Genomic DNA, 23,114 nt, shown 5'->3' with positions numbered 1-23,114 from the left:
CCTTCTAGAATGTGGAATTTTAATCTGGAGTCGTAAAGGCCAGGCTGCAGCAGGCTGGGGAGAACAAAATAGTGATAAGGGGAAGCCATGGTTGGGACAAAATCTGCTAACAGGCAATGAACTAGCTAGGGAGAAACCCAGAGCTGGGGCTGACAGCAGAGCCTAGACAAGGAGGTAGACCAAGGTCCAAGAAACAACTGGAAATGAAATCAGGTAAAATATGAGGCGATATCATATTTAACAAAACCCTCTGTAGTTCATAGACTCTGCATTTATTTCACTACTCAATTGAATTCTCCTAACAGATCCATGAGAACTAACTGGAAATTCTTCCATTCTTAGACTTCTAGGGCAGAAACAGATCTCAAAGCTGGCACATGGTTGGGTCTCAACTGGAGCACAGACTGACTCCAACTTAGCAAACCATGGGGCTCACTCCAGGGATTCTCACGCTCTCCAGAAACACTCTGAGGTTCCCTCAAACGCTTTATTCAAATTTCATTTAGGAATATAAGTTTTTTTAAAAATACTCACATGGTTAGACAGAGACAAATAATATGTTGACTTCTACTTTAGAATTAATTAGTTTTTGTGTAAATCTTGGACTAAAGCAAATTCTGCTATTTGTATTTAATTGAAGCCAATTGCCTTACAGCCTTCTAACTAAAACAATAGCAGAAATAATTGAAACTACATCAAATATAAGATTATATCTCAGCTATAACTTTATTGCTTAATTTTTCTCATAGAAGACTTCAATAATTCAATTCTACCTAATTTATTAACAGCAAAAAACTCAAGAATTTTATTAATCTGCACCAAGGACATCAAAGATCTCTAAGATGAGAATTAGAAAACATTAAAGAAAAAAATAGAAGAAGACACACATACACACACACAATGAGAAAATCTTCCATGTTCATGGATTAGAAGAATCAATATTATCAAAATATCTATACTATCAAAGGGAATTTATAGATTCAATGTGCTAGCAATCAAAATACCAAGGACATTGTTCTCAGATATAGAGAAAACAAAAACAAAGCTGATGGCATTTCAATATCAGATTTCAAGACATACTACAGGGCAGTTATAATCAAAACATCCATCCTGGTACTGGCACAAAAACAGATGGATAGTCCAATGGAACAGAATAGAAACTCCAGAAATTAATCCAGGAATTTACAACCAACTTATCTTTGACAAAGGAGCTAAAATCAAGCCCTGGAACAAGGGCAATTTCTTCAACAAATGGTGCTGGGAAAACTGGATCTCCACATGCAGAAGTATGAAGCAAGACCCCTACTTACACCTTTCACTGAAATCCACTCAAAATGGACTAAAGACCTAAATCTATGACTTGAAACCATCAAATTGTGGAAAATTCTTATGCTATGAAAAAACTAAGCGTGGACTTCAAAATATTTTTGCACCAAAATAAACTTACCTTTACTTCTATTTTCCACAAAGTTTTTCAGGTTCCCTTGTATTAAACAAAGGATGATTTTTTAAAGTCACATCTTTTTATACTTTGCAAACCTTCCATTTCAGTTTTCCATCTTTTCTAACAGTGCTCTCCGATTTGCTCTACAAAGATGCATTTGATTCCCAGGAGCAGCGTGGCACACTCAAAATGCAACTTAGATGTATGAATGGGGGTGTTCGGGACACCAGCAGCAGACTCAACGCACCAGCACTGGAACGCAAGGTGAGCCGAACCTCAATAACCCAAGACACCGGCAGGCAAGCGGAAAGAGGAGTTTAGAGGGAACAAGGCCTGAAATCCTGTGGGAAAAAGTTCACCAGGCTAACTAGAAGAGAGAGGAAAAAAAAAAGTGACCCATACGGACACGAGTTTCTCTCTCTCTGCTCACCTCTTAAAGGCGAGCAAGACAAAGAGCAGGCGCCATCTTGGACATACATCATAAACAGGGTGACCTCAGGTCTGCACTGGCCCTGAGCCTAGCAGAAAAACCTGACTCTGGGGGTGGGGGGTGAAATAACAGGAGATTAGGACCTAGTGAATGTGTGGTGCTACTGAAATGAGACTGTGAAAAAAGAGACGGTGGGGGAGAGAACTCACGGAATTCACGTGAGTACTCTCCAGAGACGCTACAATTCAGTAACCTTGGCAACCCAGTGGAGACTGCAGGAGAATTTGAGCCCACACTGAGGGCAGGACAGATTCCCTGTGTGATCCTTGGGAAAGAGCTTCCGATCTCTGGCTCCTGTGGGTATATCATTCGCCTGCTAACTACCTCCAATTCTGTTCAGCTGTGCGGAATTACTTCCCTTTTGAATCAAAAAAAGAAAGAAAGAAAGAGATTTACCACGCCAAACCTGGGAGTGTCACCTTTGGCACACCCTTAACCCTGAGGAACCAAACAGAGCTCTCAGGCCACACCCATCTCAAGCCTCTGAGGCTCCATCAAAAGCAGACAGTCCACTTAATCTAGAGTCATAGTATAACAAGAAAAAATACCACAGTGAAGAAACCAAAGAATATCTCCAATATGCCAAACAACAAATGCAAAAACCGAGGTAACAAGAACAAGGAAGACACTATGACGCCCCCAAATGAAATAGACACCCAAATTCAAGATTATGAAGATGATGAGATAGAAGAAATGCAAGAAGCAGATCTCAAAAAATTGATAAGAACATTAAGAAGTTCTCAAAAACAAATTCTTGAACTACAGAAATCCTTAATGGACAAGATAGAAAATCTTTCTCGTGAAAATGAAATATTAAGGAGGAATCAAAATGAAATGAAACAACTAGTAGAACATGAAACTGTGATAGTGATGAGAAATCATAACAAAATGAAGAATTCAATAGATCAAATGACAAACACATTAGAGAGCCTTAAAAACAGAATGGGTGAAGCAGAAGAGAGAATATTGGACTTAGAAGACAGAGAACAGGAAAGGATACAGTCAAACCAAAGAAAAGAAGAGGAAATTAGAAATCTCAAAAATATTGTGGGGAATCTACAGGATACTATTAAAAAACCCAACATTCGGGTTCTAGGAGTTCCTGAAGGCATGGAGAGGGAGAAAGGATTAGAAGGCCTTTTTAGTGAGATAATAGCAGAAAATTTCCCAGGTTTGGAGAAGGACAGAGACATCCTAGTACAGGAAGCTCATAGAACCCCTAATAAACATGACCAAAAGAGATCCTCACCACGACACGTTGTAATTAACTCACCACAGTGAAACAGAAAGAAAAGATCCTAAAATGTGCAAGAGAGATAGGTGTTTAATTAATGCTATAACTAGTACTCAAATAGTATTTTACACTTTGTGTTTCTGTGTGGGTGCAAACTGGAAATCTTTACTTAATATATGCTAAATTGATCTTCTGTATATAAAGATAATTGAAAACTAATCTTGATGTGAATGGAAGGGGAAAGGGGAGTGTTGTGGGTGGGAGGGAAGTTATGAGGGGGGGAAGCTATACTGTATAAGCTGTACTTTGGAAATTTATGTTCATTAAATAAAAAAAAAGAAAAAAAAAGATAAAAAAATGTGCAAGAGAGAAATGTCAGATTACTCTCAGAGGATCTCCAATTAGACTCACAGCAGACTTCTCATCAGAAACCCTACAAGCTAGAAGGGAATGGTGAGACATAGCCCAGGTACTAAGAGAGAAAAACTGCCAGCCCAGAATATTATATCCTGCAAAGCTCTCATTTGTGAATGAAGGTGAAATAAAGACCTTTCATAGCAAACAGAAATTGAAAGAATTTGTCGCCACTCGTCCAGCCCTGCAAAAGATGCTTAAAGATGTGTTGCACACAGAAACACGGTCATCAGTATGAAAGAAGGTAAAGGAAGGAAACCTCACAGCAAAAGATCACAGGGAATTCAAAGCACATATTAGATGTATGAATGGGGGCCCAGGATGAGACAGACAAGGAATAGGGAGTGTTGAGGCCTGGGACAACCTAGAGAGTCACATGTTTCACCAGAAAGCATTACAATTCAGTAACCACACATTCACCAACAGCAGCACTGCCCAACAAACAAGGAAGGTCTACAGCCCAGGCATTCTGGACCACCCAGTGTGCTTGGCTGGCCTACGCCATTGTGCTCTTCCTTTTCCTAGTCCTCTTTCCTCTTTCTGAGGGCTATGTTGTCCAAAGCAACTGTTACGCCGATTATACCTTGGTCACCAGATGTGTTTATGGCTTATCTTGTCTTTCCTTTCTGGGGCAAACTAGGTCCACACTACAGTGAAGTCTGTGTAGTTTTCCTTCACAACCCTCCCACTCCCTCCTCCCTCTCCCTCCTTGTCTTTCTTTCTGTGTAACAGTAGTATTTGCTCGCTAAGCCAGAATCCTAAAAGCATTCTTCTACTTATAAGTTGAAAATTTCAGTTGGTTTCACCTCTTTCCTCTGGCTGACTTTCCAATTCTCATGACATCAGTATAGAATGCTTCAAAAGCTAAATTCTAAATTCCAGCCAGGAAATATTTGGGTAACATCAAGTGGCATTGGCTCCATGTATGGAATCAACTTAAATAAAATCTGGCAATTTTGAATTAAAACATAATTATGCAATTTTAAACATGCTGAGAAAGGTAATTTTGCAAAATCTCATCATTAGTTTCCTTCTATTGATGTACATAGTTCCAAAACAGTAGTGTTTATGAAAATAATTATAATAAAACATGCTTTTCATTTTGTGATTAATCATAAACACTTCCTTAAATAACATTTAGATTAAAGTCTAGAGATGTATTATACCTTTTTTTTGACAAAAAACGTTTCAAATAGCAAAAAATATACCCTCTAAATATAGTCTACTTACAAAGAAGATGTTAAAGTGATTTTTAGAATTCAGTTTAAACTTAGTGTATTGAATCCTACAAGCTACTTCACAGATACTTTCTGAAAAGAAAAATCACAAAGTAATGATGTCAGAGCTAGGAAGCAGCTTTCCTTCATCGTCACTGTGGAACTACCTCCTGACGTAAGCTCCACAACTCACTTGGTAGATGATAAGACCACTGCATGTTCACCAGAATTGACGATCTTCGTAAGATGATTTGCAACTGAGTCTTCATAAATTGTCATCTGCAAAGAAAAAAAAATAAAGCCTATGCTGTATTTCCGTGGGTGCCATTTACACAACTCAGTCCTTACTACTGTTTCATACATGGTAACATTCACGAGGCATGTGAGATGGAGCACTGGCTACAATGAAAAAGGGGTCCTTATGCCAAACAGATAAATATCTCATTTCTGTGAAAGGATTTCAGTTTCTAGACTTTATTTGTATAAAAATCCAGAAAAATATCTTTTGAACAAAATATGTCAAACACCTTACTGTAAAAAGAATTCCTACAAATTAGTACAAAACAGCCAAACAATCTAATTTTTTAAATGGGCAAAAGACTAGAAACTTAAGTTGGAGAAGATCCAAATGGTCCAGAAACAGATGAAGAGGTATTCAGCCTCATCAGCCATCTGGCAAATGTGAACTAAAACTCCAATGCACATACGCTATAAGTCATATGATAATGAATGGTGTATGTATCTATCAGAATGGGAAAAACAAAAACAGTAACAAACAGAAAATGCCAATTGTTAGCGTAGTGTGGACCTATACAACCCTCACACACTGACAATGAGAGTGTAAATTGATGTAAATACTCTAGAAATCTATCCAGTGTATCTACTAAAGCTGAACACATGTGCAATACCATGGGACCAACAATTCAACTAGTATATCTACATCCCAAAGAAATGCAGATGTATGCTAGATGTTCCCAGCAGCATTCACATTCCCAGATAGCACAGTGGATAGCAAACTGTGGTTTGCTTATGCAATGGGCTAGTGTAGGACAAAGAGAATGGAGGAGTTAGATGACTGTGCCGCAATATAAATGAGTATGACAAACACAGCATTGAGGGAAAGCAACCAGATACTAAAGAGAGCATACAAGATGACTCTATTTTACAAAGCACAAAAACCGAAACAGTACTCTATGTTGTTAGAAGCCAGGATAGTGGTGGGGGGCCAAAGAGGACTCCTGGAACACTTGAATGCTGTCCTGTAATCTCAGTACTAATTACACAGGTTTGTTTAGTTTGTGAAAATATACTAAGCTGTGTAGTCATGATACGTGCACCTTCCAGTATGTATAATTTCATAGAAGTTTTTTTTTTTTTAAATGTTGAATGTTGGGGCCAGTGCTGTGGTGTAGCGGGAAAAGCCGCTGCCTGCAGTGCTGACATCCCATATGGGCACCGGTTCAAGTCCCGGCTGCTCCACTTCCAATCCAGCTCTCTGCTATGGCCTGGGAAAGCAGTAAAAGATGGAAGCAGTAAAATATGAAAGACTTTTTCTCTTTCTCTCTGCTTCTCAGATAAAATAAATAATCTTTTTATAAAATTGTTGACTAGACAATCATACAATCAAGTAAATAAGGACCTCTTAATAAAACCATAATACTCAAAATGTCCTCCATCCCCTTTTCTATTTGACTCAAGCTTTAACACCTTCTTGCAAAAGAACACATCTCCCTAAAAAAATGTGCACACAACTTGAACAGCCTCATGTTCACAGCTCTCTACTAAACGTTTGCCCCAGATACGCCGCCTGCCACACAGTGCAGAAAGCTCCAGTGTAAATGACCAGCTGTGGAGGGCCTCCTGTGTTCTTCTGCCCATCTCTCCACGGCTCCGCGCCCATCAGCCTAAGTCTCTTCAGACTACACTCAAGATTCAGTTAACGTCCCTCTCCCCATCACGCCTTCCCCACTGGCCTCTTCCCCGAGGAATTTCATTGCTAACCGACACTCAAGTGCACCATGGCTAGTCAGTATGCTTCTCCCTTAAATTTCTATCCCACCTCCTTCAGAGAGAGGTCATGTATGGAAAAATAATTTCACACCAAGGAGAGAAGGGGAGGGCAGGAACTCCACAGTTACACTCCACACTGTACTGACCCAGGAACCTACTTTACTGATCTCCTGACATAATGCTAAAATGCATCTTTTTTTTTTCTTTTTTCTTTTTTTTGACAGGCAGAGTGGACAGTGAGAGAGAGAGAGAGACAGAGAGAAAGGTCTTCCTTTTTGCTGTTGGTTCACCCTCCAATGGCCGCCGCAGCCGGCGCGCTGCAGCTGGAGCACCGCGCTGATCCGAAGCCAGGAGCCAGGTACTTATCCTGGTCTCCCATGGGGTGCAGGGCCCAAGCACTTGGGCCATCCTCCACTGCACTCCCGGGCCACAGCAGAGAGCTGGCCTGGAAGAGGGGCAACCAGGACAGAATCCGGCGCCCCGACCGGGACTAGAACCCGGTGTGCCGGCGCCGCAAAGCGGAGGATTAGCGCAGCACCGGCCTAAAATGCATCTTTATACTTAACATCAGAAAAAGGCAAATACCTTTTTAAAATGCAAAAAGCAAACATTCTTCAAAGATTAGTCTTATTCTCTGAAAAGTGGCAAGTGTTTTAAAAGAACATGTATATCGCCGGCGCCGTGGCTCAATAGGCTAATCCTCCACCTTGCGGCGCCGGCACACCGGGTTCTAGTCCCGGTCGGGGCGCCGGATTCTGTCCCGGTTGCCCCTCTTCCAGGCCAGCTCTCTGCTATGGCCAGGGAGTGCAGTGGAGGATGGCCCAGGTGCTTGGGCCCTGCACCCCATGGGAGACCAGGAAAAGCACCTGGCTCCTGGCTCCTGCCAGGATCAGCGCGGTGCGCCGGCTGCAGCGGCGGCCATTGGAGGGTGAACCAACGGCAAAGGAAGACCTTTCTCTCTGTCTCTCTCTCTCTCACTGTCCACTCTGCCTGTCAAAAAAAAAAAAAAAAAAAAAAAAAAAAGAACATGTATATCACTAATTAATGACTCAGTCATTAATGCCCTTCAAAGCTTAAAATTTAAAAATCCAAGTTTTTGTTCATTAAAAATATTCAAAGACAAAAAAACCACAACCTCTTTTAGAGTAAAATAAAATAACCCCTATGTCCAAGGATTAAACTATAGGTGTCACTTATGTACTCACTTAGCAGGGTCAGGAAGGGAAGTCATACAAAGGTTTAACATTTTCTGTTGTATTCCAGACACTGTGCTGTATGTATTTATTTAGCATCCTGTTTGACAGCCTAGAAACCTGAGGCTTAGGTGGCTGGAGTGATTTTTCCTAAGACCCACAGCTAGTAGAGTACAGATAAGCAACAAAGAAGGGTTTAGCTTGATTTTAATGCAGTTGTCAAGGTCAAGAAGTCTCACACACAGTCAAGTGCATCTCCAGTGGCAGTCAGAGGGCATCTGAGTCTTGGTCAGGGTCATGCAGAACACCCAATAAATCTATAATCTTGAAAGATGCTTTCCCTTTGTTCTGAAAATACATCTATAAAAACCAGAATAAAGCTCATTCAAAATCCTTTTGCACTAAAAAAAAGAAAAGATACCCTTCATCTACTTAAAATTGTACCTCCTGTTTGGTGATTATAGATGTGACAAAAATAAGTAGAGCAAAAATAACTCCCCCTGTTCTCTTTTTTAGAAACAAAGCTAATAAATTTACCAAAATATTATTGAGGCAAAAAGACTGGTTTCTATAAAAACATTATGTTTATAGTCAGAAGAATACTGTATCTAAAATTGCTGCTGGGGATAAAGTAAATAAATATATTCATCTTCAACAGTTATCTCTGGGTGAAAAGACTAAAAGTGACTATTATTTTATTTTTCATTGTTATTTTCTGAAGTTTTTAGAAGTTGTTTTTGCCACCATTATAACAGAAAAAGTATCAAAAATATAATTAGCTTCTATAAGGAATAGGATCATATTTCTAGCTATTATTCCTCACATTAGCTTTGACAAGTTCATAATTTCCTTAATGACAAAAGACAAATTTGAACTGGAGAGAAAAATAAGTTAGCACAGATCAAATGGACTTAGTGAAACGGAGAATAAAGCTTTAACTGTCACCACTGCTGGGGCAGGTGTTGGGTGCAGTGGCTAAGTCACTTTGGACACCTGATCCCATGCGGGAGTACCTGGGTTTGAGTCCTTGCTCCACTCCCCATTCCAGCTTCCTGCCAATGGACACCCTGGAAGAAGGTGGGAGCTCAAATAGTTGGGTCCCTGCCACACGGGAGACCTGAGTTCCCAGCCCCTGGCTTTGGCCTAGCCCAGCTCTGGTGTTGCAGGTATTTGGGGAATGAACCAGCAGACAGGAGATTCTCTCTCTTTCTCCATCTTTCTCTCTCCTCTGTGTATGTGTGTGTGTGTGTGTGCCCTGCTTTTCAAATGCATAAACTCACAAGCCTGTATCCTCACTTACAGATGACATAACGAAGGACCATAAAATCAAGTGACAGCTAAATTCACCTTCCTAGTGTGGATGGTCAGGGAAGATCCTAAAACCTCAATCTTCAGCAAGAGTCTTGTCTCTGGGGGAGAGGATGGGAGTAATCACTAAAACAGGAAAGGAAAAATCCCTGAGATGCCCTGAAGGTAGTGATGAGGTGGGAGGATGGAGAAGAGGAGAAGCAAGAAAAGCTATTCAGTTGAACAGCACTGGGACAAACCAAAACGACAGGAGTGTGTTCACAATCCTCAAGGGAAAAGCCCAGGAGGATAACCGCCAAGGTGCCGTGGTTCTGCATACGAGCGCGGCCACTCCTTCTCCAGGTAGATCGTCCCCCTACTTCAAAGCTCCACCCACTCAGTGCTGTCCCACAGCTCTCATCCACAGCCCGTGTAGAGCCAGTGTGAGCACTTCGGGTTTTCTTCTCCCCACGTTTTTACTGTAAAATACTCTGGCTGGTGGCTGGGGGGCGCTTGTCCCAGGACCAGTCCTGCCTCTCTGGCTAGCACCTGTAGTGGCTCAGAGATTGCTCAGTTGCAAGAACTTTGGTTTAATAAGATTGTAAATAAACCCCACCTCTCCCCCCACCACCACCAAAAAAAAAAAAAAAATGAAATTGAATAACACATTGTCATAGCTTATGAGTAAATGTTCTTATTTTTTGCAAGGTATCTGCCCCTATTTCAAATGGCAAATATGTAACCCTTTATATAAGTCTTACATAAAGTCTTATATAAGTCTTACATAAAGTCTTATATACTTAAGTCTTACATATAAGTCTTACATAAAGTTCTTCCGATGTTTCTGGAGGTCCTGGAAGTAGAGCAGCCTTTGGTGGCAATTTGAGTTCATACGTCATTATACTCCACCTGAGGGGAAAAACATCTTTGCTCTAAAAGTCCTTTGAAATTTAACAAGCTGAGAGTTCCCATCCCAAATACATATATCAGCATATACATATACTCACGTACTATGGATTATTGCATCTTAAAATAGCCACAAATGCAGAAAGAAATGGCGTTTGGGTAATTTACAAAATGCTGAATTAAATTCTTTTTTTATCTGAGGCACAGGAACACACAGAGAGTCAGAGTAGGGGTGGAGAGAGAGAGAGAGAAGAGAGAGAGAGAGATATTGATTCTATCTTCTGGTTCACTCCTCAAATCCCTGCAACAGCCAAGGCTGGGTCAGGTCAAAGTCAGGTGTAGGAATTCAATCCAGGTTTTCCACTTAAGTGTCAATGACCCAACTATTGGAGACATCACCTACTGCCTCCCAGGGTGTGCATTAGCAGGAAGCAGGAATGGAGAGCAGAGATGGGACTTGAATGCAAGCACTCTGATATGGAATGCAGGCATCCCAGGTCGCAGCTTAACTGCCCACAGTGCTCACCCCAGGGAGCCTTGTTACCAGTAAAATAAAGATGACAATGTTAGCTATCCCTAGGAGTGCAATGGTGATGCACAGAGATGGTGAGAGATGAAGTCAGATGACTAGAAGTGCCAGGCAGACATGAAATACCAGTAGTTCTTACACCCATGGTCTCTGCAAGCCTGCACTGCAGGCAGAGGATTAACCTCGTGTGCCAAGGCACTGGCCCTCCTCTTCACTCTTTCTGTACAAACAGTACATTAGTAAAGAAAACACAGCAACATGATAGTCATTTATTTCTAACAGTGTTCCTAAGTTTTTATATCCTCTAAGATTTTCTTTTCTTGTGTATTTTACAGGCCATTCTGTTTTAAGGAATTTCACCACCAGAGTGCTTATTCTTAGCTAACTACCTGGACAATTGAATTTCTGTAACACACAGGGGAAAAGCACACTTTCAGGGTGCAGAAAATACCGAACAGCATTTCCTAGCATGCAGCGGGAATGGTCTTTAAACTTGCAACACGAAAGCATTTAAAAGACTCCACTGTTTCCTAACACAGAATCAAACAGCAGTCCAGGATTCACCTTCAAGCTCTGGTATGGATAAAAGCAATTTTAATGTATCATTTCCAATCTTTTCCGCTCAACTTTATTAAGAATTAATTGACAACTAAAAATTTTATATATTTAAGATACACGGGTGATGTTTTGATACACAGACACATTATGAAATTAGCCACATTATGAAATAATCACCACAATCAAGCTAATTAACACATTCATCGCCTACCATAGTTATCATTTTCTTTTTCCTTTTTTTCACCTCCAGCCTCTTTAAAAGATTGGAGACTGGGGGCCAGAGCTGTGGCATAGTGGGTAAAGCTGCTGCCTGTAGTGCCAGCATCCCATATGGGTGCCAGTTCGAGTCCTGGCTGCTCTACTTCCAATCCAGATCTCTGCTATGGCCTGGGAAAGCAGTAGAAGATGGCCCAAGACCCTCGTGGGAGACGTGGAAGAAGGTCCTTGCTCCTGGCTTCAGATCAGCCCAGCTCCAGCTGTTGTGGTCAACTGCAGAGTCAACCAGCGGATGGTAGAACTTTCTCTCTCTCTGCCTCTCCTTCTCTCTCTGTGTAACTATGACTTTTAATAAACAAAATCTTTTTTTTTTTTTTTTTTTTGGACAGGCAGAGTGGACAGTGAGAGAGAGAGAGAGACAGAGAGAAAGGTCTTCCTTTGCCGTTGGTTCACCCTCCAATGGCCGCCGCGGCCAGCGCGCTGTGGCCGGCGCACCGCGCTGATCCGATGGCAGGAGCCAGGAGCCAGGTGCTTTTCCTGGTCTCCCATGGGGTGCAGGGCCCAAGCACTTGGGCCATCCTCCACTGCACTCCCTGGCCACAGCAGAGAGCTGGCCTGGAAGAGGGGCAACCGGGACAGAATCCGGCGCCCCGACCGGGACTAGAACCCGGTGTGCCGGCGCCACAAGGCGGAGGATTAGCCTAGTGAGCCGCGGTGCCAGCTTAATAAATAAAATCTTAAAAAAAAAAAAGATTGGAGTCTGAATTCAGCACCACACTAGATTATGAATCTTTTCACACCCAAACTCTAGGAGTGTCCTTCTCATACAATTTTAAATAAACAGACAAATGCTCTACTGACCGATTCTTTTTTTAAATATTCTGCTAGCAAAAGAATCGGCCATGACCACATTATCTGATGACAAGTGAGGTTACAATTAATTAGGTTATAGCTCATCATAGAGTAATTACATTTTGGATGGGTAGCTCGCTGATGAGATTTTGTTACCTACTTTCGGGAAGAGTTAACACAGATGGCTAATCCTGTCAAAGTTGTTTTGATTCATGCTAGGTCCAGCGCATAACAATATATTGACATTTGTCTTCCAGTCAAGGTCAGGGGGTGGGCAGGCATTCCTGCTTACTGAGTTCTGTTGCTTCCTCTGCCCAAATTCTAAGCCCCTCCCTCCACAATGCTCAGAAATTGTGATTTCTGATTTAGATGTGGGGCATTCAGGGAAAACGTGGTTATGAGATGTGTCCATCACCCAAACACAGTGATAGCTCCTCTGGATGCTTGCTCCTAACACTTCCTCCTGCCCTGGGAGAAGATTCATTTTCTTTTTTTTAATATATAGTTCTTTGTTAGGTCAATTCATTCGTCATTTGCTCAACTAAGAAGAGATATCCTAAAAAATATATATCTATAAATCTCTAAAATATATATATTTTTTTTCTATGAAGTTTCTATCTTCCTTCACTTTTGTGAAAACACAAGATGAGAAGTCCCTACTTATTTTACTCATCAAAATCCACCCAGCTGGCCGGCGCCGCAGCTCACTAGGCTAATTCTCTGCCTGCAGCGCTGGCACCCGAGGTTCTAGTCCCGGTCGGGGGGCCGGACTCTGTCCTGGTTGCTCCTCTTCCAGTCCAGCTCTCTGCTGTGGCCCGGGAGGGCAGTGGAGGATGGCCCAAGTGCTTGGGCCCCACACACCATGGGAGACTAGGAAGAGGCACCTGGCTCCTGGCTTCAGATCTGCGCAGTGCATCGGCCACAGTGCGCTGGCCATAGTGGCCATTCTGGGGGGTGAACCAATGGAAGGAAGACCTTTCTCTCTCTCTCATTGTCTGACTCTGCCTGTCCAAAAAAAAAAAAAAAAAAAAAAAATCCACCCAGCCAAACTTCAGCTTTCTGACCTGAACAGCGATTAAAGGTAATTAGTATCATCATAATCTTCTATCCTTAAAATACTGGATTCATTAGACTAGTTTTTTCACAATTTATTCATTCACTAAGAAAAACATCTTAATTGAGTGTCTGTGCCAGGCCCTGCTCTCACTCACCATCTCCAGAGACCAGGAATCTCTACCTTCATGGGGCTTATTGTAAAATGATCAAAATATGGTTTTTATAGGAGCAGGTGTGCAGCCTATGGGTTAAAATGTCCACATCACAAACCATGTGTCTGGGGGGGGGCAGGGGGGGCGGCACCATGGCTCACTGGGTTAAACCTCCGCCTGTGGCACTGGCATCCCACGTGGGCGCCAGTTCTAGTTCCAGCTACTCCTCTTCCAGTCCAGCTCTCTGCTGTGGCCCAGGAGGGCAGTGGAGGATGGCCCAAGTGCTTGGGCCCCTGCACCTGCGTGGGAGACCAGGAAGACGCACCTGGTTCCTGGCTTCGGATGGGCGCAGCGCCGATTTGAGGAATGAACCAACGGAAGGAAGACCTTTCTGTCTCTCTCTCACTGTCTATAACTCTACCTGTCAAAAAAATAAAAATAAAAACTATGTGTCTGGGTTGCATTCCTGTCTCTGACTCCTGATTCCAACTTCATGCTAATGCAAGCTCTAGGAGACAGTGATGCTGGCTCAAGGAATTGGGTCTGTGCCACCCACGCTGAAGACCTGGATTGCAAGCCAGGATCCTTGCTTGAGCTTGGCCCAGCCTCATGCACTGTGGGTATTTGGGGAGTGAACCAGCGGGTGGGAGCTTTCCTGTCTCTCAAATAAACAAAAAATAATCAAAATTAAAACAAAATAAGTATTTTTGTTAAATAAAAAAGAAACAATGATTTCAGTACACCATCTTCAATCTAGTTATAGAAGAAAATTTGCTTTCACCTGTCCAACATTTTGGTACTGGCCCGTTCCAGCTTCTCAAGTATCTGAGGAAGTTGGGTGTCGTCATCGTATGAAGCTCCCCAGCCAAGCACTCGAGCAAGGTCATTTCCCGTACCCAAAGGCAATACTCCCAGCTGACACTAGAAGACAGCACGGCAAGCAAATGACCAGACTGGAAGAGCAGGCCTGCTCTGGTGAGCATGCTAGTATATATTCACGTCACGGAGCAACAGAAAGTTTTAGCACTTGCCTGTTTATTCAAGTTGAGCTTATCAATTTCTGACAAAACCCATCCTACACTTCCATCTCCTCCACATACAAGAATCCGGAAATTGTCAAACTTCTGAAATAATCTTAAACTGCAAGAAAAAAAGTATTTCATTTTAGCATAAATAAGTAAAAGTGACTTTCCCCAATTTTTTGTTATTCCATATTAATTGGTATTCACATTCAGTTTATTTTTTTATTTTATTTCTTTTTTTTTTTTTGACAGGCAGAGTGAACAGTGAGAGAGAGAGAGAGACAGAGAGAAAGGTCTTACTTTGCCATTGGTTCACCCTCCAATGGCCGCCACAGCCGGCGTGCTGCAGCCGGCACATCGCGCTGATCCGAAGCCAGGAGCCAGGTGCTTTTTCCTGGTCTCCCATGGGGTGCAGGGTCCAAGGACTTGGGCCATCCTCCACTGCACTCCCTGGCCACAGCAGAGAGCTGGACTGGAAGAGGGGCAACCGGGACAGAATCCGGTGCCCCGACCGGGACTAGAACCCAGTGTGCCGGCGCCGCAAGGCGGAGGATTAGCCTATTGAGCCACGGCGCCAGCCCACACATTCAGTTTATATATGAGAACACTTACATATTAATCATAATAATTAATCAATTAATTACATATAATAATAATGTAATAATATAATAATTACATATTAATTATGCTACAAGAATGCCATTTTTAACTCAAGAAAACAGCTTAATCGTAAGAAGGAAAGGGAATTATAGGCAGAAACGGCGATAGAATTAGAAAGAAAGGGGAGTGAGAAATGAGAAAAATCAACAAGCAGCAGAAACCAGGAAAGAGAACTAAAGGAAAAGTGAGATGGTGAAAGCAGAGGCATTTCTCTTTCCATTGCAAGGTTACGTTGCTTCCTTAGGAATTCCACACCGGGGTGGGGCATCTAGGGCACAGATGCTAATGAGCAGCAAAGCTAGCAATTTCCTGAAGAAACCTGCCAGATCCTATCAAGAGTCCTCCTTATAAGACAAATGTGTTCGATATGGGGACTAGGAAGGTGGGAGAGAGGTGGATGAGGGAGCGCCCTCTAGGGCTCCCAGGGTGAGGCGCAAGCAGACAAAGGAAGAAGTTGGGCGGAAGTGAGGCAGGCAGATCTCAGGTGAGCAGATGCAAGGGAGACAGGGCAAGGAACCAGCTGTGGAAATAGTCAGGGAAATGAAAAGAGGACAGAAAGAACAGAACCAGAGAAGTCGGAGGAAAGTCTCAAACTGTGCCTTGTCAGGTCCTGCTCTCTAAAATCTCCATGCCTAAAGCCAAGCGCAGAAAGACGTGTCTCACTCTTACATGGAGTCTAAAAAGAGGGTGATGTTATGGGACTTAAAAGGATAATTGTGGCTACCACGGGTTGGGAGGGAAGCAGGAGAGAAGGAAGGGGAAAGGTTCATTGACAGCTGCTAGGTTACAGCTGGACAGGAGTAAGTTCTGGGTTCTACAGCACAAGGGGTGGCTACAGATAATGCACTGTATACTCCTTTATTTTAAAAAGCCTAGAAGGTAGGATTTTAGATATTTTCACCATAACAAAATAAATGATGTTAAATGTTAGAGGAGATAGACATATTACCCTAGCTGAACATTATACAATGTGTATCCATGTATCCAAACATTATATGTTAACCCATAAATATGTACAATTTTTATGTTGATGTGTATGCATATGATAGCCACTTACGAAGTGAATTTGGCAAAATGTTAAAAATTGTTAAATCTAGGCCGGCGCCGTGGCTCACTTGGCTAATACGCCACCTGCGGTGCCGGCACCCTGGGTTCTAGTCCTGGTTGGGGCGCCAGATTCTGTCCCGGTTGCTCCTCTTCCGGTCTAGTTCTCTGCTGTGGCCCGGGAAGGCAGGGAGGATGGCCCAAGTGCTTGGGTCCCTGCACCCGCATGGGAGACCAGGAGGAAGCACCTGGCTCCTGGCTTCGGATTGGTGCAGAGCCGGCCATGGCGGCCATTAGGGGAATGAACCAACAGAAGGAAGACCTTTCTCTCTGTCTCTCACTTTTTATGACTCTCTCTCTGTCTCTCTCTCTCTCTCACTGTCTAACTCTGCCTGGCAAAAAAAAAATTGTTAAATCTAAAAGATTGATTTTAAAAAATTTAAAGAAAAATTAAAAATTTAAATGAAAAAGCAAAGGAAAAAAGAACACCATAAAAAACAAAAATAAATAAATAAATAAAATCTCCATTTTCCACTTCTGTGTTTGTGTTTAAGTTAACAGTAGGACTCAAGAGAAAAAAGCTGAGTTGACCTAAAAAAACTCATACAGCTATGGAAGGTCTCTGGGTCAGAAGACACCATAGCAGCACCTCTTAAAAAAAACAAACACATATACTAAAGCTGTATTACAATGTCTCAAGATATATTCCTTTCAATGAATATACTATTTAGTTCATTTCGTTTCAGATTTTAAGTCAGATGATATTCCAGAAAGCTGAAAAGAAGAGTCCACAAAGAATTTCATTGTCATTTGTGAGAACCGAGTCTGAAATTCTCCAGGAACTGTCCTTAAGAACCAGGATCATGTTTGTACTCGGCTTTGTGGACACCATGGAAAGCAATTATATGTGGCAAATATTAATCAACATTAGCCCTTCCACGCATATCATCTAACATTATTGCATAATTCTATATTGATGCAAGTTGACCTTGGAGCTAAAAAGCTGTCGGTATTGTTCGATGTTGGATATATTCTAAAAGATTTTCTAACAAATTTTGGAATCTGGAATTCAACATAAATTGTGGAATTTATGTAAGGAAGATGAATAACTATCAAAAATTATGCTAAAGTTTGATGAGGATTTTACAACAGGGAAGGAGATGGAAAATCAACAGAGATGTCTACAGGTCTACAATTTTCATGAGCTGCTAAGTCAGACACATTTCATTCCAAGAGCTACATTTTATTCAAATAAGATAATTAATAATCAATTACCCTAAATGAGGACCTCCATTCATTAAATCAAACACCTGAGCCGGATTTAGCAACTGTTTAAAACGGCGAAGGAACTTTACTCCCTGATTATCCCCACTCTTAGAATTGACAAAAACCAAGAGAGGACTAACACAGAATGAAAATGTTGCTCTACAGAAACCTGTAAAAACAAACAAACACAAACACAGCACAAGATTAATAGGCAGCTTTCTCTTTTAAAGCATCAGCAGACATTCAGAGAACAGAAGGTAAATTCCTAAGAGTAAAGAATCTTGTTCATTACTAGAACAGTAAATTATAATTTAGTCTCAAAACAGTCTATGCATTTACATGTGTCAAATAATGGCTGTGGCCTTATTTCAGTATCCTAAGGTATTTTAACTGCTCCTTGGTGAGGCTGGAGAAAAAAAAAAACTTGAAATTTACAATAAGCAAAAGAAGCTTGATATATCAGGGCTTAAGTGAGGGCGGAGGGCTGTTATTAGCACAAATTAACAAATATATATTTGAAGTTTACATTCTCATATCTGAGATCTCTATTGCCATAATTTATCTAACAAGTTTGAAAAGTATAAAGCGTGATATCAATGCAAGACATTAATGACAGTACATGGTAAAAGCCTTTTGTGATACGGCATGCTTAGAAGAGAGTTATTATGCTATTCCAAAATCAGTGTGGTACAGAGTTCTTCAGCACTTACAAGTTAGCTGTAAGATTCTGGAAAAAGTGAATGCATTTACAGGAATATAAATTCCTGAAATAAAATTATGGGAAAACAGATTTTAATAACAGCCACGCTAATGGGCAGTTTCAATTATAGAGGAAAAAACACTTACAGAAATTAACCTTTTCGGAATGCATTTCAGTATAGAATAATTATCCTACTTTTATTTCCTCAAATGTGAAATATGAATGTCTATACACAGTAATTTCACCAGTGTTAATACTATATTACAACTCTAATTTTAAAATATTCTTTTAAAAATTAACTGTACTGCTCAGCAATTTAAGTGGAATTATTATATAAAAACTGACCAGGATGATCAATTATAGTTCTCTGATTCCAGGAAAATAAATGTTCATATTCACATTAAATATACCAGGAATATACATACTTACACTACTGCTACATACCATCAGAATCGGTGCTGTTTAGTGCAATTGGAGGTATGATAGAGACTTTACATTGGCCAAGTGGACATACAAGGTGGTATGAATCTTTGCAGGCAGTGTGTACCTAGTAATAAACAAATAAAGCTTCAAGAATCATAAAAACAATTAATGTATTGATATGTTATAAACTACATCTCAGGACCTGACAGTTTAGGAGCAACTGCCTCACCAATTAATGGAACAAAGTGAGCATTACAGAGACAGGAATTTGTGCAGTCTTTCTCTGCGATGGTCTCAAGTATGGAGCGTATAGTCAATGCCTGACTGGGCAAGGAGAGAAGAGATGGGGTACACAGAGGAAGGGAGGGGGGATGAAGGGAGAAGAGGAAGAAGAGGGGGAGAGAGAAAGTGGGAGAGCTAACCAGTATGTCAATATCACTGCCCATAAAATAAAGTGATGAATGTCGATCTTACACACTGTGGTGTAGCAGGTAACCTGTGGCGCCCACATCCCATGTGCTAATGTGCCTGGGAAAGCAGTGGAAGATGGCCCAGGGCCCCGGGCTCCTGATTGGCCCAGCTCCAGCCACTGCGGCCATTTGGAGAGTCAAACAGCAGATGGAGGATCTCGCTTTCTCTGTCTCTTCCTCTCTCTCTAACTCTGCCTTTCAAATAAATAATATTAAAAAAAATTCTGACAGTTTAATGAAAATAAATAAAAGTGCCTGCTCTTTCTACAGCAATCCTATAACTTTCTATTCATACTTCTTTTGATAAGATTACCATATTATTATATTTACAAGGACACCCAGGCCTATTTTCTCAGCTACACTACTGCTCTGTCAGGAAAGGGAAACTGATGCACATCCTAGGCCCTCAGCAAATGAGGACAAAACAGGGCTAATTTATTAAGTAGAACCCAGGCAATTTAGAATCCTCTATGTACTTACCAGAGAGCTTTGTAAATGTTCTAAGCAACAAAAGCAGACACGTCATAAAGCACTTACTTATTATGGCTTTATTCCATTAATCCTTTTAGAAACGTGGCATTCTAAGTACGCTTGTATTTATCAAACTTTGGGGGAGAATAACTGAAATTGAACAGTGATGATTATTTTGTTGATGACCTGTTTTTAGACAGTTTCCTATTCTCATTTATAATAGTTAACAATCCAAATGCATTTTTAAAAAACCAGCATGCACAGACAGCTTTAAAAGGAATTGAAAAATTTATGAGAATCACAGAACAAAATAGAAAGGTATTTGTAATAATGTTAAACGAGAAAAGCAAGAGATAAAAGTATATCTACACGACTTTTACAGACAAGATAAAGCTATGTCAGAGACTGCATGACAGCTAGAAAAATTAGGAATTGACTTACTGGGATTGCAAACTGTGAGATTGTCTGTGTGTGTACTAGATGGCTGTTTTTTCAGTACTAGATATTCTGCCATTAGAAACTCATAATTTAAAGGCAAAATAATTTGTAAATAGATAAATGATAGTATTTAAGAAGTATAAGACCAAAAAAAGAGTTTCAAGGATGACAGAATGTCAGAAAGCAGCATGTCCAGCTTGCACAACATGGGACAGGGACGATGTCACAACTGAGGTGAGATCTGATTTCTGCCAGGAATAAAATGGGGGGGGGGGAGGGGGAGAGTCCATAATGCCCCTGTGCGCCTGTAATAGCACCACTATTCTCTTTGTGACATTTTTTAAAGCTTGGGCTGGATAGAATAAGGAACTAAAAAGCCTAATTATATCAAAAACTACTAAGTAAAAGAGACATACAAGGGTACTCCAAAAAACTTTTTGATAATGGAATCTTAAAAGAGAAGCTTATTCTGGTGCAAAAAAATTGTCGAATTTAATGCATACAAGGGAGTCTATCAAAAGTTCACAGAAAATGCTTATTACGAAAAATTATGCATGGATTTCAGAATTCTTTTGCACCAAAATAAAATCATCTTTTAATTCCATTTTCTATGAACTTTTTGAAGTACAAGCATGTAATTTTTAGGTAAAGGCAACTTATATAAAGCATTTCTAAAATACTTCCTCACACACAATATGTCCTCTTTCAAAGAAGTAAGAAATGAATGGTTGAGGGGCCAGCACTGTGGCACAGCAGGTTAAAGCCCTGGCCCGCCGCACTGGCATCCCATATGGTGCTGGTTCGAGTCCCGGCTGCTCCACTTCTGATCCAGCTCCCTGCTAATGTGTCTTGGAAAGCAGCAGAGGATAGCCCAAGTCCTTGGGCCCCTGCATCCATGTGGGAGACCCAGAAGAAGCTCCTGGCTCCTGAATGGCTCAACTCTGGCCATTGCAGCTATTTGGGGAGTGAACCCGAGGATGGAAGTCCTCTCTCTCCATCTCTAATTCTCTCTGTAACTTTTTCAAATAAAGAAAATAAAAAAGGAATGGATAGCTGAAACTCTAGAGATGGAGAAACAAACTTCAGTAACCAAGCAGGAAATGCTATCAGTGGTTGTCCCCAGAAAGAAAACCATAGGTTGGCGGAGGGGATTTACAGTCTAGTTTATGGACAGTACTCTTATAAAATATGGGCTGCCACAGGAGAATTTTAGCTAGAACTGCACTAGGATTCCCAATAGAGGCACCTATTACAGGTCTACATATTACATTAATGGGATAGGAGAAATAAAAAGTGTTTAGGGGCCGGCGCTGTGGTGCAGCAGGTTAACGCCCTGGCCTGAAGTTCTGGCATCCCATATAGGCACCAGTTCTAGTCCTGGCTGCTCCACTTCCCATCCAGCTCTTTGCTGTGGCCTGTGAAAGCAGTGGAAGATGGCCCAAGTCCTTGGGCCCCTGCATCCGCGTGGGAGAGCTGGAAGAAGCTCCTGGCTCATGGCTTTGGATCAGCACAGCTCCAGCCATTGCGGCCAATTGGGGAGAACCATCGGATGGAAGACCTCTCTCTCTCTGCCTCTCCTCTCTCTGTGTAACTCTGGCCTCCAAATAAATAAATAAATCTTTTTAAAAAAAGTTTTTATTTGTCTACATGTCTGCCTCGGAAAAGAGGGAATTGATGAAGAATAACAAATGCATGCACAAAGAGTATTTGATTTAAAAATAAAAGGAAACACACGTTACCTATCAGGCCTACAAAATAGGTGGAGGACTGACTTTCCTCTGTGGCCGATGCAATCAGTCACTGATTAACAAAGCAACACATTGGGAGCTGGTGCTGTGGCATAGCAGGTTAAGCTGTTGCTGGCAGCACCAGCATCCCATATGGGCACTGGTTCAGGTCACAGCTGCTCCACTCCCACCAGCTTCCCTGCTAATGTGCCTGGGAAAGCAGTGGCAGATGGCCCAGGTTCTTGAGTCCCTGCACTCACATGGGAGACCCAGAGGAAGTTCTTGGCTCCTGGCTTTGGCCTGGTCCAGCCCTGGCTGTTATAGCCATTTGGGAAGTGAACCTTCAGATGGAAGAACGCCCCTCTTTCTGTCTCTCCTTCTCTCTCTCTCTCTCTCTCTCTCTCTCTCTAACTCTGCCTTTCAAATAGATAAATCTTTAAAAAAAAAAAAAAAAAGCAAGCAAGCAACACATTGTTCTATTTCTGATACCTGCTGATCTATACCATACTTACCAAAAGCAATGATTTATCCACATCTTTTGTTTGAGGCTGACTTCCAAATTTAGGCCAGCAACTTTTTTTTTTTATTTGACAGGTAGAGTTACAGACAGTGAGAGAGAGAGACAGAGAGAAAGGTCTTCCTTCTGTTGGTTCACCCCCCAAATGGGCGCCATGGCCGGCACTGCACTGACCCAAAGCCAAGGAGCCAGGAGCTTCCTCTTGGTCTCCCATGTGGGTGCAGGGGCCCAAGCACCTGGGCCATCCTCCACTGCCTTCCTGGGCCACAGCAGAGAGCTGGACTGAAGAGGAGCAACCAGGACTAGAGCCCGGTACCCATATGGGATGCCAGAGGATTAACCTAGTGCGCCATGGCACCGGCCCCATAGCCCAGCAACTTTTGAAAAAACTGCAAGACTTGAAACAACACCAAACAAATCAGTCACAAAGCAAGGCAGTCTTCGTCCTCAAAGGCCGGCATCTCCCTGTGCTAAGATGAGCAGGCACAGCATAGCCACAGCCTCCTTGCTCTGTGCCCGTTAGCCTCAGCACTGCCTGCATGGCCTCCACTCCACTCTGACACACCCCAGGCAGTACAAAGGCCCTGTCTGCACCAGGTCCAGCACAAGGGAGACCACTCCTTGCTGCTGGCTCCCCATTATGCCATTTGTGCTTGTTGCCTTTTTCTTGCACTTGCAAACAAGTTGTAAAGTTTGTATTTATTCATTTATATAATGTTACCTATATCACATAGATTGCATTAGTGTATGCTGTCAAAGCTCAGCGTTCAGTCAAGGAACACACATGAGGTTGCAGCAACATCACGTTTTGGATGTCA

General features: G+C 41.8%; 1 protein-coding gene across 9 annotated transcripts in view; it reads right to left on the bottom strand.

The window, feature by feature from the left end:
• DGKH (diacylglycerol kinase eta) overlaps nt 1–23,114 on the bottom strand; it is a 234,059-nt gene that overhangs the window by 70,028 nt on the left and 140,917 nt on the right. For all 9 annotated transcript variants that reach the window (XR_011378780.1, XM_002712967.5, XM_051850644.2 and 6 more), the window contains 6 exons: nt 18,695–18,797; nt 17,560–17,719; nt 14,590–14,698; nt 14,340–14,479; nt 10,114–10,198; nt 4,993–5,078 (listed from right to left, as the gene is read on the bottom strand). Coding sequence is in view for 8 of the 9 variants with exons in the window: in XM_002712967.5 (XP_002713013.5) it covers nt 4,993–5,078; nt 10,114–10,198; nt 14,340–14,479; nt 14,590–14,698; nt 17,560–17,719; nt 18,695–18,797 (683 nt within the window). In the remaining variant the exon portion in view is untranslated. The remainder of the gene's footprint in view (nt 1–4,992; nt 5,079–10,113; nt 10,199–14,339; nt 14,480–14,589; nt 14,699–17,559; nt 17,720–18,694; nt 18,798–23,114) is intronic.

The sequence above is a fragment of the Oryctolagus cuniculus genome, chromosome 9 (genome assembly GCF_964237555.1).
Source record: "Oryctolagus cuniculus chromosome 9, mOryCun1.1, whole genome shotgun sequence".
Classification (NCBI taxonomy): Eukaryota; Metazoa; Chordata; class Mammalia; order Lagomorpha; family Leporidae; genus Oryctolagus; species Oryctolagus cuniculus.
Note: the sequence above shows the minus strand (reverse complement) of the source record. Positions and strands in the feature narration are given on the sequence as shown.